Source organism: Anser cygnoides, chromosome 2 (assembly GCF_040182565.1).
Source record: "Anser cygnoides isolate HZ-2024a breed goose chromosome 2, Taihu_goose_T2T_genome, whole genome shotgun sequence".
Taxonomy (NCBI): domain Eukaryota; kingdom Metazoa; phylum Chordata; class Aves; order Anseriformes; family Anatidae; genus Anser; species Anser cygnoides.
In genome coordinates this window covers 118149602-118166871 of record NC_089874.1, presented here as the reverse complement: position 1 = coordinate 118166871, position 17270 = coordinate 118149602, and the positions used below count along the sequence as shown (strand labels likewise).

Below are 17270 nucleotides of genomic sequence, written 5' to 3'. Positions count from 1 at the left end.
AGGAGATGTTTGTATTACTTAATTACTTAATTGTTTAAAATATATTCTAGGTAGAAGACATGAATAACAAAGTAGCTGCCCAAGCTGATGAGAGCATAAAAATATCAGATGCTTCTTCTGAAATGGTTAAAGCTATGGAAGAATTAGTAAGTTCTTTATTATTTTTATATATATTATTTTTGTGTACTTGCATTTTCTGTGTTGACCTGACTTATTCTGACTTCTGTTAAAGATGTTTTAATGTTTTAATGATCCTTAGAAATCCACCAGAGAAAGTGATCTACAGAATATAAAGCAAAAGCTTCTCAAAACTGATGAAGCACTGGATGCTTTGAAATGTGAAAATGAAAGACTTGAGGGAGAAAACGAAGAGCTTTTGCAAGAATTCAGAGATAGGTAATACTAACAATATAAACATAAACATAGAAAACAAGCATTATCTTTTCACTGAAAGCATGCCTATAAAACAGAACCTTGCTTTTATTTTAAGTCTGTCTATAACTAATATTTCAGTAATTTCAAGTCTCTTTAGGCTGAAATCTATCATTGAGATTTTTTGACCTTGACTTGAAAGAAAAAAAGCTTTTTTTTTTTTTTTTTCTGCCAAAGACTATATACATAGTTTTGACAATTAAAATGAAATAAGGAAGATTCTGAATTCTCTTTGTTAGCAAAAAGCTCAGTCTTAAAAACATTTTGGCAAAGCTTTTATAGAATTTATTTGTATTTCTTTTTATTTATGATGTTTATGAAATAGAATCTGAAATACTACATTTCTCTGCTTTCTTTGAGTTCTTGTTAGACATTATGCACATATTTTTTTAGCTCCTCAGTTTCTTGATTCCAGATAGCTGTACTTTAAACTATATTGTGCTTAATATTCTAAGTGCATTAATAACATAACTGAAAATAAAACCAATTTTCAGTTCCTTCTTCATCTGGACACCAGGTGTATGCTGTTTTTAGGTATCTGACACACTGCTATTTATCCCCCTGCTAATTTTGAATCTTGTTATCTAGTTTCAGCAAAGTCAGCTGAAAAGAAAAATTCTTGAAAATAATTACATTCTCACAAGCTTTTGTAAAAATTGATAACTGAGTTGAATACAGACATCCTGTCAGCATGAAAACATTCCTTACTAGACCCCGACAATTCTATACAAGAGATGTAGGAAAAAGGCGAGGCAGGGTATAAACACAAAGATGAAAGAGAGAAGGAGGTATGTGCACGTCCCTATTAGTGCTCCCAAGTTGGAGCTCACACCTTACACAATCAAGCAAATCAACCATGGGACTCAAATGGGTGTGAAACCAAGCTTCATTAGAGTTCTGATATTCACAGAACTACTACTGGGATTGTAAGAACATTTTAGAATTAAAAGTTCATTATGTACCTTTACAAATTTATTATTTTCAACTGCATTGACTAATCTTTTTTGAACATTACCTTTTTCATATATAATTAGTATTGTTGTGAGTGTGTCATGATTATTGTGTCCTTCCACATGTTCAGGAGTTCAAGAAATGCGTGCTAAAGTTTGGATCACAGACCCAGACAGTGAATATTACAAGTTCCTAGTAATGAAGCTCTCCAGAAACTCAGTCTATTTATTTCTTCAATGGATGATTTGAAGACATTCTGAAGGGGAAATACCTTTCTAGACAGCTGTGTAGTTTAGTCCTAGGAACCAATGAGAGGAAGCTGACTATATTATTCAATTTTAAATATTTTTTAAAGAAAAGTGTTAATTCACATGAAAAACAAACAAACAAGCTTTTAAAATATATCATGTTTTAGTGGAAGAACATGATTCTTAGTCAGCCTAACACAATCCCCAATGTACATTGCTTTCCTATGATTAGTTAACTCTTAAAAGGATTTTCTGGAATGCTTTTTTATAGAACCCTTGCATATTCTCAATCCTAGTTTCAAGACCAGTAACCTCGCATGAAAAGTATTAATTCTTAGGGAAAAAAGAGTTGCTAATCCTTACTAAAATTTCAGATAAGTTACGTTCCCCTTATTCTACTGAATACAAGCACAACAGAAAGGAATAGTGTTGTTAGTATGGATTTTTATTTGGGTAATACAGAAATTGAAAATCTTTTATCTTCTTGGAGTTCTTGGCTAAATAAGGTGTGTTTTAACTAAAGGCTATAAATAGCTATAGTTCTCTTGGTTGTTTTGCCATTAAGTGTCATGAAGGAAATAGGATATTTATTCTCAGAAACCTTTAAATTCTCTCATCTGCTATTAATCTCTTGCATTGTATTGGAAATATTTTGCATGTCAGATCATTAGTGTGATAGTCTGAGCATTTTGTAGCCTCCCACAAACATTCTGAATATAATTGTGCTTTGTTTTTCACATTCCTTTCTGAATATACTGTGATTTTTGTATGTTCTTTTGCGTTAGGGTAGAATTGCTCCATTTTACGAAGTTGCTATAGAATTTCTGAAGAAATTAGGGAAAGTGTTTCTGTTAGTAAGGATCTTGTTTCATAGAGAAGATTAAACTTGTTGCTCATGAACTTGATGGGGACACCCTTTAATCCATTTCTGATGTGTTTGCTAATAGCTTTTCCTAGATCCCTGGGAAGGTGATGGAGCAGCTAATCCTGGAAACCATTTTCCAGGCACATTTCACGAAGACAAGAACATCACAGAATCATCAAATCATTTAGGTTGGAAAAGATCTCAAAGAACAACAAGTCCAAACATCAACCAGACCTACCATGTCCTACCACTAAACCATGTCCCTTAATGCTATGTCTACATGTCTCTTGTATACCTCCAGAGCATCAGGAGTAGTCAGAATATATTCACCAAAGGGAAGTCATGTTTGACAAACATGATAAACTATGATGAAACGACCAGCCTGGTAGATGAGGGGAGAGCCATGGATATTTTCTTCCTAGATATCAGTAAGGCTCTTGACACTGCCTCTCATAATACTCCCGTAGAAAAGCAGTTGATATATGGGCTGGGTGGACAGACTGTGAGGTGAACTGAAAACTGGTTGAATAGCCAGGCACAGAGGGTGGTGATCAGTGGCATGAAGTCTAGCTGGATGCCAGTAATAAGCAGTGTAGCTCGGGGGTCAGTACTGGGTCCAGTCCTTTTTAACATCTTCATTAGTGAGCTGGATGATGGGGCAGAGTTTACCGTCAGCAAGACTCCAGATGATACAAAACTGAGAGAACACACCACCAGAGGGTTGTGCTGCTATCTAGAGGGGCATGGATAGTCTGGAAAAATGGTTTGACAGGAGCATCATAAGGTTCAAGGGGAAGCTGAAAGTTCTGCACATGGGAAGGAACAACCCGAGGCACCAGAACATGCAGGGGGTCAACAGCTGGAAAGCAGCTTTGCTGGTGAGGATTCCTGGTGGATGCTAAGTTCAACATGAACTAACAACGTCTCCTATGATCTTTGTCCTTCTCATAATTTAATTGTTTTGTGCTGTTTCTCTGTGCATTCCAGTATATTCATATTCAACCTTTATATTTTCAATAGGAAAAAAAAAGAGGGGGGATATGTGCTTGCCTTACCTCACTTTAATTGTTCTGTATAATCTTAGAGAAGGGAAGATTTAAGTAGCTTTTATCTTAGTAAAATTAGAGCAGGTAGAAGCCAGTATGTCCAAGCCATGAAGAAGGCTAATGGCATCCTGAGCTGCATTAGGAGTGTTGCCAGCAGGTTGAGGGAGGTAATCAATCCCCAAAGCTCAGTGCTGGTCAGGCCTCACCTGGTGTGCTGGGTCAAGTTCTAGGACCCCCAGTACAAGAAAGACCTGGACATACTGGGGAGAGACCAATGTACAGCCATGAAGATGAGGAAGGCACTGGAGAACATCTCCTGTGATGAAGGGCTGAGAGAGCTGGGGCTATTCAGCCTGAAGAAGAGAAGGCCCGTGGTGGATCTCGTTAAAGTATATGAATAAATGATGGGAAGGCGCAATGAGAACGTAGCCAGGCTCTTTTCAGTGCTGACCAGTGCGATGACACAAGGCCATGGGCAAAAATGAAAACACAGGAGTTTCCCTCTGAATATCAGGAAACACTTTTTGACTGTGTAGGTAACTGAGTACTGGTACAGGTTGCCCAGAGAGGCTGTGAATCTCCCTCCTTGGAGATCTTCAAAAGCCACCTGGACATGGGCCTGGGCACCCTGCTTTGGGTGGACCTGCCTGAGCAGGGAGTCAGAGCAGGTGATCTCCAGAGGTCACTTCCAACCTTAAGCATTCTGTCATTCTATGATGAAGGTTAACAATATGGATGTGTAGGAAAACAATAAAAAATGGGTAGTTATAATTCTTTGATATGAATGAGCAATCAGGGCTTACACTCACGAATAAAGAAGGCTTAAAGTTTTGAGGAAGAGCTTCATGTATTCAGCATCAAATAAAAGGGTGTAAAATACTGCTTTTGGTTTTGATTTTCAAATATTTTCGTTTTACAACTTGATACTGGGTTTTCCTTTTAGTTACCTTACTTTATAAAAGGTTATGTAAGATAATGTCGGTTTTATTTTAACAGTTCAAGAAAAAAGAAGACATATCAGTCAGAAGTCCAAACTATCTGCAAACACATACAGAAGACAGAAGAACAAATAGAAAGACTAAATGAAGAGCTCTGTAAAACTGAACTGTCTTACAGTGAAAAAAAAGCAAAGTATGAGGAAATCCAAACAGAAATAACTGCAGAAAAAATCTCCTACAAGGTTGTGATTTCTTTTTTTTTAATTTAAATTCATTTTTAAATTGGAAGAATAGAAAAAAAAATATCTTTGTAACAGAGAATTATTGGGCAAGCAACCTAATATTAAGGAAATAATAATGTAAAAATTCTGGGTTTTACCATGTACTTTAAAACACTTGAAAATGTGGAAAATAATAGTCTCTGGAAAAGAAAATAAATTGGTTACTAAATGGTCATGCGTTAACGACAGGCTAAAAATTAAAGTTGACAAATATTAAAGACTACTAAGATTTTGTTAGTGATTCAACACGAATAATAACAAATAACCATATTGTTCTTTTGTAACTACACGATTAGAAGTATTTTTAAGTCAATACAATTTTATTCATTAGTAAATGCAAACATTGAAAATGAAAATATTTAATTATCATTTGGATGTCATTAGTTATCTAGAACTGAAATTGAAATTCATCCTTATGAAATTCATCCACAAGCCTTGACACGACTGTGAAGGCTTACAAGACTGAGAAGTGTTTTCTGTTTTTTCACATTACATAATTCCTAATAAATAACATTGTATATATCTGTAGTGTTATTGAAAAGTGTAAAATTCAGCATTCAGAAGTACAGAAAAGAAATAATCAGAGGAATTTTCAAGAGTCTTTTTATGCCAGAGTGTTTCGTATATTCCTCATTAGCATTCTACTGTATGTATAGTATAGATTGCCTGGAAGAAAAGACCTTTACAGTTTTATTTTCTGTAATAATTTTAAGATTTCCTAACTTTTAATCAGTAAAATTAAGGACATCATAGTATTTTCCAGTTTATAGTATGCATTGGCATACTAGGCACTCCACGTTTTTCCTGCCTTCCTCTTCACCTAAGTTCTTGCCAAAGGTAACAGGACATCCAAGTACCAGACTCTGCTTCTAAAAAGAAAAGAGGAATTGTTGAATGTGATTTAAAACAGAATCAGTTAAAAGGCTTCTAGAGCCAAAGTGAAATAAATGTAAAACATAGTCTAGAGAACCTCAGAGCTGTTAAGGCCTTGCACTGTGCCAGGTTGTCTTCTCTTGGATTAAATGTATACTGCAGACAATACCTGAATTTGCACTATGTAGTTTTGTCCTATAAATTGTCTTTTTGGTATATTATGCTTTTCTGCGGCCATATGTTTTAATGCTAAATTTGCTCTGTGTAGTTTGTATATAAATTTCACAAGCACCATTTTCTCTACATTCTCAGTGCTGTGTGCTGAATTTTTTACATAATTGGATGTTCAACTGCACAGGCAGGGGAGTCTATTTTGCTTCTTCTTTCTTCTTATTTTATTTTTCTAATGGTTATTTAGGGAATGATAAAAGTTAGTCTAAGAAATCAGCACTTTAGAAGGGTTTCAGGCAAAGCCCCTGTTTATTTGCTGCCCTTTGTCTTTTTTGTCTTAATTTGTCTTATCATTTGGCTATAATTTTCAGTTACATTTTTATTTTTTTTTAAATCCATGATATTTTGTGATAAAGTCTTCAACAGCTTTGTCAAATGTTGTGTGATAAATTAATTTTTTTTTTTTCCTGCCTTGGATATCCTATCTGTGTAAGGCCATGGTTCTTATTTTCAAAGAAGTAATGGTCAGTCATTGCATATTTACTTTCTACTTGTCACACATTACTTTTATTATTTTCTTGCTCTTTTTCAGGCTGAAAACTCCTGATCCGTTAACTTGTTTCATGAATGAAAACTGCCCCATATCTGTCATCATTCTATTTGCTTTGTACCTTTTCCAGTTCTATTATTATGGGGGAAGAAAGCAGGACTAGAACTGCATAGAATAAGTAGTCACACAATGGCATATACAGTGGTATAAAGATGATCCCTGTTTTGTTGTCTTTCCTTTTATTAATAGTTCTTAACATTACATTTATTCTTTTAAATGCAGTGGAGAATTTTATTCACAGTGTCGTGGAACTGTCTGTTTTACTTTCATGATTTTTTTCCTGTTTGATTACCAGCCACCTCAGAATCCAGTCTTATATATTAAAAAAAAAAATACTCTGACCTAATGTACAAATCTACATTTACCTTCATTGAATTTTGTCTACTGTAAACAAAATCCAGATGGTTTTACTAAGTCATTCCGCAAAATAACCTATTTTCCTTATTGTGTCTGAATAAATTGGAAACCACAGGATCCTGCATGGATACTTGCAGGACCCAAGTGTAGCTCTGATACTGTGAAAACTGATGATTTATTTCTACTGTATGTCTTCTATCTTTGAATGCATTATATATTCATGTGAGGACTGATTTCTTATGGAGTCATTCATATAATACTTTATGAAATACCAGTTAGGAGTCCAAGTAGACAGTATCACCAGACGCTCTTTTCCACATACTTGTTACATTCTTCAGAAAATTGATGACTTTGTGGCACCACTTCCCAGTCATGCTGATTCCTCTCCTGCATTAAATTCTCCATGTGGCAGATATATATATATATATTTTTCATAATAATACATGTTATCAGTTTGCCTATTAGGGCTTTAAATGTTTTATTTGATTTGGGATTTGGGCTTTTTTCCTATCATATTTTGAATGCTTCATGTTCAAATCTGTCTGTCAGTGCTTTTGATCATCTGTTGGTTTTATATTGTCTCTAGCAGCCTTCCTACTCAGATGTGTTTGGAAAAAGACTCGTTACTAGTTCTAATGTTCTTTGTAGGTTTTCTAAAAACTCTTAGTTGTGCAACATTATTTTTAGATTTAAATTGGCAAAGCTCAGGTTCTTTTCTGTTTTCCTTCTTTTAGACATAATTTCAAATTTTGGAAGATACAGTCAGGCTGCTAATAGCTTCTCTTCTGTTTGGTGGTGTTGATTTTCTTTCTGATATTTCCAGAATGTTGTTCCTTAATGTCCCTTCTCAAGTCATAAATAGTGTTGGTATCCTGGGCAAGTAGTCAGTGAGAAATGTATCTCAATGTTATACGTTTATGGTAAGAGAATTTCATTTTGTATGTGTTGTCATGACTTAACTTCTACATTAAGCCATTGCTAATGGTCCCATCTCCAGTGACAAGATAGCTTTCCAGCACCACTCATGTAGATTCAGTACCCTTGTTGTTGAATACCTCCATTACTAACAGTTACAGAATGATCATTCTCTTATCAGCTTTAATGTTGCTATAGTTAGTCTCAGTTACTGTAACTTAGCAAAAGCACTGTGGTTATAATAATTTAAAAGCATACATATACACATGAAGACACACAGGGAAGGTGGCCAGTTGCAAGAGTTAAATGCAAGCTAAAAGTTGCTAGTTTAGTGAGAATAGAGTGCACAGAAGCTAAGATACCTCTCTGTCTAAGAAACAGTTGAACAGTGATGAATTTTGAATACGGTCATATAAATAAAGGTGCAATTTCTATTTATATAATTTGACTGCCTGGTCTCTGCTGATATTTTTTAGACCAATCACCCCTTGGTGTGTCTGATAAAAGTGTCTGTCTGTAACCACCAGTTAATCTGTTTCCATGGGCTACTGAACAGACTGAAAAATATATTCACACAATTACCAAGTGTTATTATTAGTCATTTAAATGATGCTGGGTTTTGGAGCTACACTCCACCTAGTAGACTAAGTAGATTTAGATTCAGACAACCTATAAGCATATGTGAGGGGAAATGTAGGGCCATGGGTACAGGTTGTTGCTCAGAGTTTTCCATGGAGCAAATGTATGAACTTTCATCTGGAGAAAAAAAGCTTCTACTCATTGATTAAAGGATTTCCTTGCAATTGTGCTTTCCACATGAACACTGGTATCCCTGTCTTCAATACCCTTGAAGTTTCTAATAATCTTTGGGATTTGGGGTTTGAGAATAAATGGGGTTGTTTGTCACCTGCTTCTGTATTTTGCTATTTGTGTGGCATCTAGGAAATGCTTATGACTTGCTTATGCAAGAACTTCCCTCTCTGAGTATAGATGGCATATGCATTTCTGTAATGCAGACACGGATGTGGATGTGAATAAAACATCTTCAAGTACATTTCAATAGATGTGATTGAGTCTGTTTCTTACTTCACTATTGGCCATGTTGCACCTAGTTTTGCTTAAGTAATCAGTTTTTCAGTCCCTTAATTCACTTAAAAAAGAAAACAGAAAGCCCTAATTAGAATTTGACTTAGATTGTAATCAGGTATAGTTATGATCGTTTACTAATCTGACACATTAAACTAGAGGTTTTCAATGTGCAATCTATAATAATTTTCTATATAACTGTAATCCTAGAAGTGGTGTGAGTAGGATGTTCATATAAGAAAGGGCTAAAACATGTTCAGATTTTTAGTAGAAATTACAAAAAAAAAAAAAAAAAGTTCCATCATATAAAATACAGAAGGCACTGAGATATTTTTAAATTTTAGCATTTGATATTCAATAGCCATTTAGGTAAGCCAACTCATTCAGCTCCTTCACACATTTAATTATCTTAAGGGACCAAAATTAAATTACATTATTTTTATATTTATTCAAATTAAGAAAATATTGTTGTTTTTTGTATAGTATAATCTATATTTATTTACCTATTGTGCATGAGTTGGTGTTGTAATTTCCTTTTTTACATAATTTTGTGATACTTGAGAGAAAATTTAAAAGTTGTAGTCATCCTTACTGTGATGTTAGTGTTAAATTTTCGTTGCTGTTGTCCATTAATTTGTTTTCTTATGTGTTGTATATGTTTTTGGTTTTTTTTTTCAAGAATTTGGAGTGGAATCTTAAAAAAGAAATTCAAGATGGAAAAGAAGTTTGGAAAGTTATTCAGGTAAACACGACAGTAACTGGTTTACTTCAAATCTAAATTCTTCTGCATTCTTTTTACTTCCTACCATAAATTAGCTTAGAGTAACTTCTGACCAATTCAAATAGGAAGCTAATAGGTTTTGCTAAGTAACAGTGTTTGCTGTTTTTTGTTTTCAGCTAGGAAAATTTTAATACTTATGAAAACATGGAATATTTTAGTTTTAACCTAGTTATTCACAATAATTTCCAGTTCGCTAGGAAAAGAAAAAAAAAAAACTCCAAAACTTTCAGTAATAATATATGTATGCAGCAATACTATAATTTGAATTTGTATGTCTTTCTTACTTCAGTTTCAAGTGCAATCAGATTCTTACTATACCTTATATTGACACACACATATATAAAACAGGCTGCTTTAACACCATTTTATATTCTTCTGGTGTGAACTGCTGAATTCACACAAAACATGCTTGTATTACTTTTTATACTATGATCATAGAATCATAGAACTGTTTGAATTAGCAGGGACCTTAAAGATCCCCTAGTTCTAACTCCCCTGCCATGGGCCCGGCTACCTCCTGCCAGACCAGGTTGCCCAAGGCCCCATCCAGCCTGGCCTTGAACACCTCCAGGGATGGGGCATCCACAGCTTCTCTGGGCAGCCTGTGCCACTGCCTCACCAATCTCATAGTAAAGAATTTATTTTTCTCTGGACTTCGGTGATGCTCTTCAACAATCCTCAGGCAAGTCTTGATACTTCTTCAGCTTTTCTGACTGAAATCCCAATAATGGCATCACCAAAAAGGATATTCCATCTATTTCCATCCTTTGGCAAATTGATTCCTTCAGGTGTCTCCTGTGAGAGCATGCATAATGGTCATATTAAATGTGTTGTGGTAACTATAAAGTCTTAAAGCCTTGAGAAAGACACAGAGTGGAAACTCCAGGACTATTTTCTGAAGAAATCCTAAATTTCTGCATTGAGTGTCACCAGCAAGAGACAGAAGGCCTTAAGATGGGGTTATCAGAATCAAGCTCTAGTTTCTGTCAGATGTCTGATAGTCTGAGAAACATTCCTGAGCCCACTACATGATCCCCTATTATGCAAGAAGATGAAAATCAATGTTTCTTTCAAAGTTGCAATCCAATAACGCAGAGACCTTCATGATACAGACAAAAATTGCCAAATGCCAACTGGCTGTTGGTATTGTCCTTGCCATTGGTGCGTCATGCTGACGAGAACAGAAAGCAGTATATTACCAATTACAGTTGGGTACCTCCTGTAAGGAGATGGGATACAGCGATAATGATCTTACCAAACTTGAACCACCCTAAACAAGCTGAATCAAATCCCTTGCAAGCAGTACAAGAATTGCCTTATTCTTAGTTAAACTTGATAGCAGCTAAGGAGCACAATTAGTCAATTTTTTCTTATCCGAGATCACTTTGATACTGGAAAAGATCTCCTGTGATGCATATTTAGCACAGCAGTAGATAGAATATCCTGAGAGCCTTTTCATAGATGGTAAATGAATGCCACTGAGATCCATCTCTTCCTTCCTAAGAAGGAGACTTGTAATACTTCTGTGAAAAATATGTCTAGTATTAATATTCACACCCTCACTATTGTGAGATACAGGGTAATTTGGTTCCATTGATCCTTGCTGCTCATCCTGAAATGAATATTCACATGCTGTGAGTGTTCTGATGTTGGATTTTGATCCACGTGTGTAGATTCTGATCTAAAGAACATAGCCAGAACTGTATGGAGGCATTGCAGTCCATTATTGCAAGTCTTCTTAGCTCAGAGACTCTCTTTGCCTTCTTTTACAGTTGTCTCAGACAGGAGAGATGTAATCTGAGAGGTCTTGTAGGCTTTTCTTCTTTAGAAATGAACACTGAATTTACTGTGATGACCATAACTCCTTCTGAGACTTTTGTTTCCATTTTATTTGTTTGAGAGGTCTGATCCTTTTTTTATTTGCTTGTGTATATTTACAGTCACCACCTTTCTTCTGTTACAAAGCCTGTTCTTTTCCACTTTGTGACTTCAAACTTTCAAGAGCTCAATAGCAGAATCTAGTATCTATGTCTTGCACTTCTAGAAAGACAGTCTCTAAGAGAGATTTTGCAGTTCCTGTTCATCCCTGACATTAGCAGGAAGTGCTGAATGCTTCTCTTCCAAGCCACGTGTTGCACAAGGTCTCTGCCATATGTACTTGTCTTTGATGTCCAACTTCCCTCTGATTCACAAGCTTTGCTTCAGAGAAGGCTGAAGGGAATGCTTCTAGGTCTGACTGTTGCAGCGTGACAGGTTTGATTTGGTGCTTCCAAACATCTTTCTTACTTTTTTTTTGAATTAATAATTTTGATTGTTTGTTGGAATTAAAAATCTTCTTCTCTCTTGTTTCTTGCAAAGGCCGCTCAGTGGCAATTCTAGCCCACTTCTTTCCTTCTGCAGATGGGAACAGAACACTTCCCTAATGGGAAATAAATTTGTTTCTCAGAACTTCTTTTGTCATTGCAGTCCATGTGTTTTCAGAATGAAGAGGTTCATCTTTAGAAATATCTTATAATTCTTTTAAGGAGATTTTTAAGTTCTTTTTCTACTGAAATGATTTTTTCTATTTTTTTCAAAGCTTCATTTTTCTGGGTTAGACGAACTTCATATCCTTGATCCCAAGCATATTTTTCTTACTAATAGGACAAAATTATGATGTGAAAGGCTGTTGAAGAAGCAAAAGCTGTCATTAACTACTGACTGTACAAGCGCACAGCTGTTTAGATGAGGGTCTGTTCTAAGATAACTAGAAGGAATCCCCTAATGCCATCTGAGTGTAAAACACCAGAGCTCCTGAAATGCTAATGGTTTTCTGCGAAGCTTGTCCATTCCATCTACCAGTCATGTTGTCATCTGGAACTTTATCCATAACTTCACCTAATGTAGTGCCATTCTATAGGAGTTCAGAAATTCTCCTGGATTTGCTGCTTAAAACACTCCCAGTAAGGATAAATATGTTTGTAGACTATGATTTAAAACTAGAAGAAGGAGTTTTTTACCACCTAACACAACACTTCAAAAAGATTAAGCCGTGTATGGTCATTCCCAGCCTTCTTTTCAATAATCTTCCTGTCATCTTTCATTCTGGTTCTACAGGTGAAAGGAAATCAAAATGGTACCAGTTTCATTCCACTTGTATATAATATAATGTTATATATGTATTACAAGTTCACTCAGTGCTAGACAGATAAATAATTATTTGAGTTCAAGTGATGGTGAATTTGGTGTATTAGAAATTGAAAATGTATGTAATGCCTGCCTGCACTTCCTGAAGAACATGTCTGCTGGTACATAACACTTCTCTTTCTTTCTCTTTCTTTATTTCCCTGGCAGGGAGAAAGTTGAGGTGAATGTAAGCTGGTTGTTGTATTTTGTATTTCCAGTCATTGAAGGGTGTTCATTTATTTTGTCTTTTTTTTTTTTTTTTTCTTTTCCACTCTTCATTGTCTTCATTCTCTCTCTCTCTCATTTTTATTTTTTTTTTTTAATCTAAGAACATGCCTATGGTGATAAAATTTCCCATTGGAAAAGATTTTTGCTCTTGGCACTGGTATTTGGAATTTTAATCCATCTTTTATGGAATTCTATTCTACTGTTTGGTTAAGTATTACTGTAAATTCATTGTCTGCGTCAGTGTAATATTTGCATTTCATAATATTCCTTGCTGATTCCTCTGCTGTGTTTGTTTGACAGTTGTGCTGGCTATTCAACCTTTCCTATGCATATGATGACATAAAGGCCAACTTTTCCTTCATTCTGAAGACATTTCTAACCACCTTATGATGTATTTGTTAACTTATTTTTGTATATGCATTTTTTTGTCTATTTATAGTATTCACTTGACAGTATGAATGTTCTTTCAGATTCAGATTTTTCATGTTTAACTTCTGCTTCTGATTTCATACTGATAGCAAATTGTGTATGTATTTTAATAAACAGGCCAGGATTGAAACAATATATGGTGAGCTAGAGGAAAAGAGAAAAGAGAAACTGAGGAAAAGAGAAGAAGATATGAAGACGATAGGAGAGAAAGAGAGAGAAGTAGCTGATCTAGAAACAAAGTTTAAAGGAAGTAAAAATTTATTTAAAGAAAACCATGAGGTAAAAGTGGTAAATTCTGGACCATTTGGTAGTGTAATTTAATTTGTGGTATTATTTATTAAAAATAAAAATAAATAAGAGGAAACTGACGTTCACAGGGACCATTAAAGATCATTGAGTTCAAACCCCCCTGCCATGGGCAGGGACACCTCCCACCAGACCAGGTTGCCCAAAGCCCCATCCAGCCTGGCCTTGAACACCTCCAGGGATGGGGCATCCACAGCTTCTCTGGGCAGCCTGTGCCAGTGCCTCACCACCCTCCGAGTGAAGAATTTACTCCTTATACCTCATCTAAATGTACCTTCTTTTCATTTTAAAACATTACCCCTATCACAACACTCCCTGATTAAAAAATCCCTTTCCCGTCTTTCCTGTAGGACTCCTTTAGGTACCAGAAGGCCTCAATAAGGTCTAGAGCCTTCTCTTCTCCAAGCTGAACACCCCCAGGTCTCTCAGTCTCTCTTTGTAGGAGAGGTGCTCCAGTCCTCTGATCATCCTTGTGGCCCTCCTCTGGACTTGTTCTAATACTTCCATGTCCTTTTTGTGCTGGGGGCCTCAGAGCTGAATGCAGCACTCCGTGTGGGGTCTCACAAGAACAGAGTAGAAGGGCAGAGTCACCTCCCTCAACCTGCTGGTCATGCCTCTTTTGATGCAGCCCAGGATATGGCTGGCTTTCTGGGCTGCAAAGTACATTGCCAGCTCATATGCAGATTTTTGTTCACCAATACCCCCAACTCCTTCTCTGCAGGGTTGTTATCAATCCACTCATTGCCCAGCCTGTATTCATGTCTGGGATTGTCCTGACTCAGGTTCAGGACCTTGAACTTGGCCTTGTTGAACTTAATCAGATTCACATAGACCCACCTCCCATAAAGCCTGTCCTGGTCCCTCTGGATGGCATCCCTTTCAAAAGGGGCAAAGGAAATAAGTGTTTTATGTACCTGAACCTGAAAATGCAATAATCAGTGTAAACGGATTTATTTCTGAAGTATCTGAAAGAGGAGGGCATTACTGTCAAAAAAATAAAAAGCAAAATACCTTCATTTTTGTTTCAAAATCAACACTAAGCAAAACTAGCTATTGATGGTTTTTGTCCAGAACTGAAGTTGGAGTTTTCTGTAATCCATATACATCTTCCATATCATTCTCACAATCAAGAAAGGTCAACATCTTTTGAACCTATTTAGTTTAAATACAGGATTTTTTATTTTGGGTCAAAGCCCAGACAGAAGAGTTTCTGCTTCTTCATCTATACGAAGCTGTTGCAGCATCAGTCTGTAGGTTTATGGTTGAGTTATCTGACTCAAATAAGTAAATAGCTTGCTACTGGAGATCTTCTTCTCCAGTTTTTATTGTTATTCTATTTGCAGGTTTCTTGATATACTCTGCATGTAGCAATACTTCGGTGCTTTTGGAGATACAACGGAGAATGTTGAATAGTTTTAGTTCAGATAATGAATTATGTGATAGTTTATTTTTGATTCAGGTTTAATAAGTCAAATTGAAAAGTTAAAAAAAAAAGAAAAAAAGAGAAGAAAAGAAAAAAGATTCCTCTAATAGTTAATAGTATTTTCAAAACAACGCATTAATGGCAGTGACTAATATTGTTAGCCCTTCCCCAACTAAACCTAAGTAGAAACAATGTGACAAAGATCACATCATTAGTTTCTTTGAAACCTAGAGAGGCGTGGTGTAAGTTATATATCATCCTCTATGGCTATGTATTTGCTTCTGTGTTAAAAGCCTGGAAACAGAGTTTGCCCAAGCAGATTTGTATGTGAATGATGTGTGAAAGATACTGGTAATTTCAAGAAAGAACTTTCTCATTGATTAAAGGTTCAAAGTGTTTCAGAATGGAAATATTAATACTGATTTTAATGCTTCTTATTATAGAAGAAATTGAATTTAAAACTTTTAATAATGTAACTATTATATGATTTATATAAGTATATATCATAATGTAAAATTGTCCTTATTACATGTATTAATAATTTCTATCATTTAATATTTGGTGCTCATACTAATGATGCAAATGAAATTAATACAATAGACAAGAACTTCTGTTTTGTTTGAGGTACTAATTAATAACAGAATGAATTAATGAAAAATATAGAAATGAGATATCCCAATCATTTATTTTCCTTCTTCTTCCTTTTCCCATTAGCTGTCTTTAGCTGTATTTTTCATGAGCTAGTGATAATAAGTAGTAAACATTTCTTTCGTCCTTTATACAACTTCCATGGAAGCTATTCCAAATATGTGTTTTGATTACAGACCTTTTATATGTAGCTTCCTGACAGAAGGAATGTAAAGACACATGGGGAGAAGAGTAAGCAGTGATATTTTGCTGTGTAATGATAAACACGGATAAATATTGCAAAGCTGCAAAGATATTTTCTATTTTAGATGTGCATTTTTCATTCAAAGCGTACAGTAAATAAACATACAAATAAGCATACTATGTTGATGGAAAAATAGGTTTTTAGGGGTAAACAAATATAAGTTTAAGTATGGTGACTGTTAAAGTATTTAACAACTAATGTATTATCTGAATTCTCTGGAATGAAAGACAATAATTTTTGAATACTAACACATCTCTTTGTGAATGTTCTCTCCAGAAGCTCTCCTATTTAGATCAGAGACTACAAGACCTAGATAAACAACAGGAGCAAAAAGAAAAACAACTGGAGAAAAAAAGAACTATTCTGCTGAAACAATTAAAAGATATAGAGGTGAATCATAAAGCTTTTATGGCTTTTTTAAAATACATTTAATCTCAAAGGTTAGGCTGTCATATTTCTACACAGTTGTTTTGGAGCTATATACATACATATAGTGTACATACTGTTTTCAGTTTCTTGCTTGTACTAACCTATGAGGTCCATAGCCTTGAGACAGGGTAAAGTACAAAGCAGAATTGATATTGGGGTCATTGAAAAGTCCTTTGCTTTCCTCATTTGCTGCACTGGCTCAGATTGCTTGAGGGGCTTTGGAAACACAATGAAGAAAATCAATAAAGGACGAAAAGGATTCTAGTGTAATAGAAAGTGCCTGCTGATTGCATGTTTGCTCAGCAGATGGCATCTTTTTGTAAATGATGGTTTATATCTCCTGTATCAGATACTAAGCTGTATAATCCACTGAAGAGAATTACTGAATTTCATTACTGAACACTATGCTTTATATAAATATGGATATAAGAATTACAAGAAACAAGCATTTTGTTTCTAAGAGTCTGTTCATTTTTATTACACTTTCATTTGTATATTGTATAAACTTAATTTAGATATTGCAGTCTCAAAGATGAGTCATATAGATTTAAAAAAGAAAAAAAAGCTTTCATGTTGTTCAGAATAGCTTTCCTGAATCCAATAATTTCTATTGAAAAACTCTGAGAATTCCTATTTATGACAATCTTAAATTAAGGACTGAGGAATTCATTGATTCAATAGGTTTCTAAATTTGTCAGGGAAGACAGAATTTATACATCCCTTTCTTTTAAAGACTGTGCTCTAGCAAACTGCAGGTTAACCAAAGTATCTTAGATTATGTGGAAATGACTCATGAGTCAGCATACCAATATTCAGTAATTCTACATTGTTTCTGAGTGCAGTT

The 17270-nt window shown here is 35.1% G+C and overlaps 1 protein-coding gene across 9 annotated transcripts in view; it reads left to right on the top strand.

The window, feature by feature from the left end:
• CCDC178 (coiled-coil domain containing 178) overlaps positions 1-17270 on the top strand; it is a 181039-nt gene that overhangs the window by 39971 nt on the left and 123798 nt on the right. For all 9 annotated transcript variants that reach the window (XM_048049361.2, XM_048049356.2, XM_066992901.1 and 6 more), the window contains 6 exons: positions 51-146; positions 260-396; positions 4539-4722; positions 9453-9515; positions 13494-13655; positions 16274-16387. In XM_048049361.2, coding sequence (XP_047905318.2) covers positions 51-146; positions 260-396; positions 4539-4722; positions 9453-9515; positions 13494-13655; positions 16274-16387 — 756 coding nt within the window. The remainder of the gene's footprint in view (positions 1-50; positions 147-259; positions 397-4538; positions 4723-9452; positions 9516-13493; positions 13656-16273; positions 16388-17270) is intronic.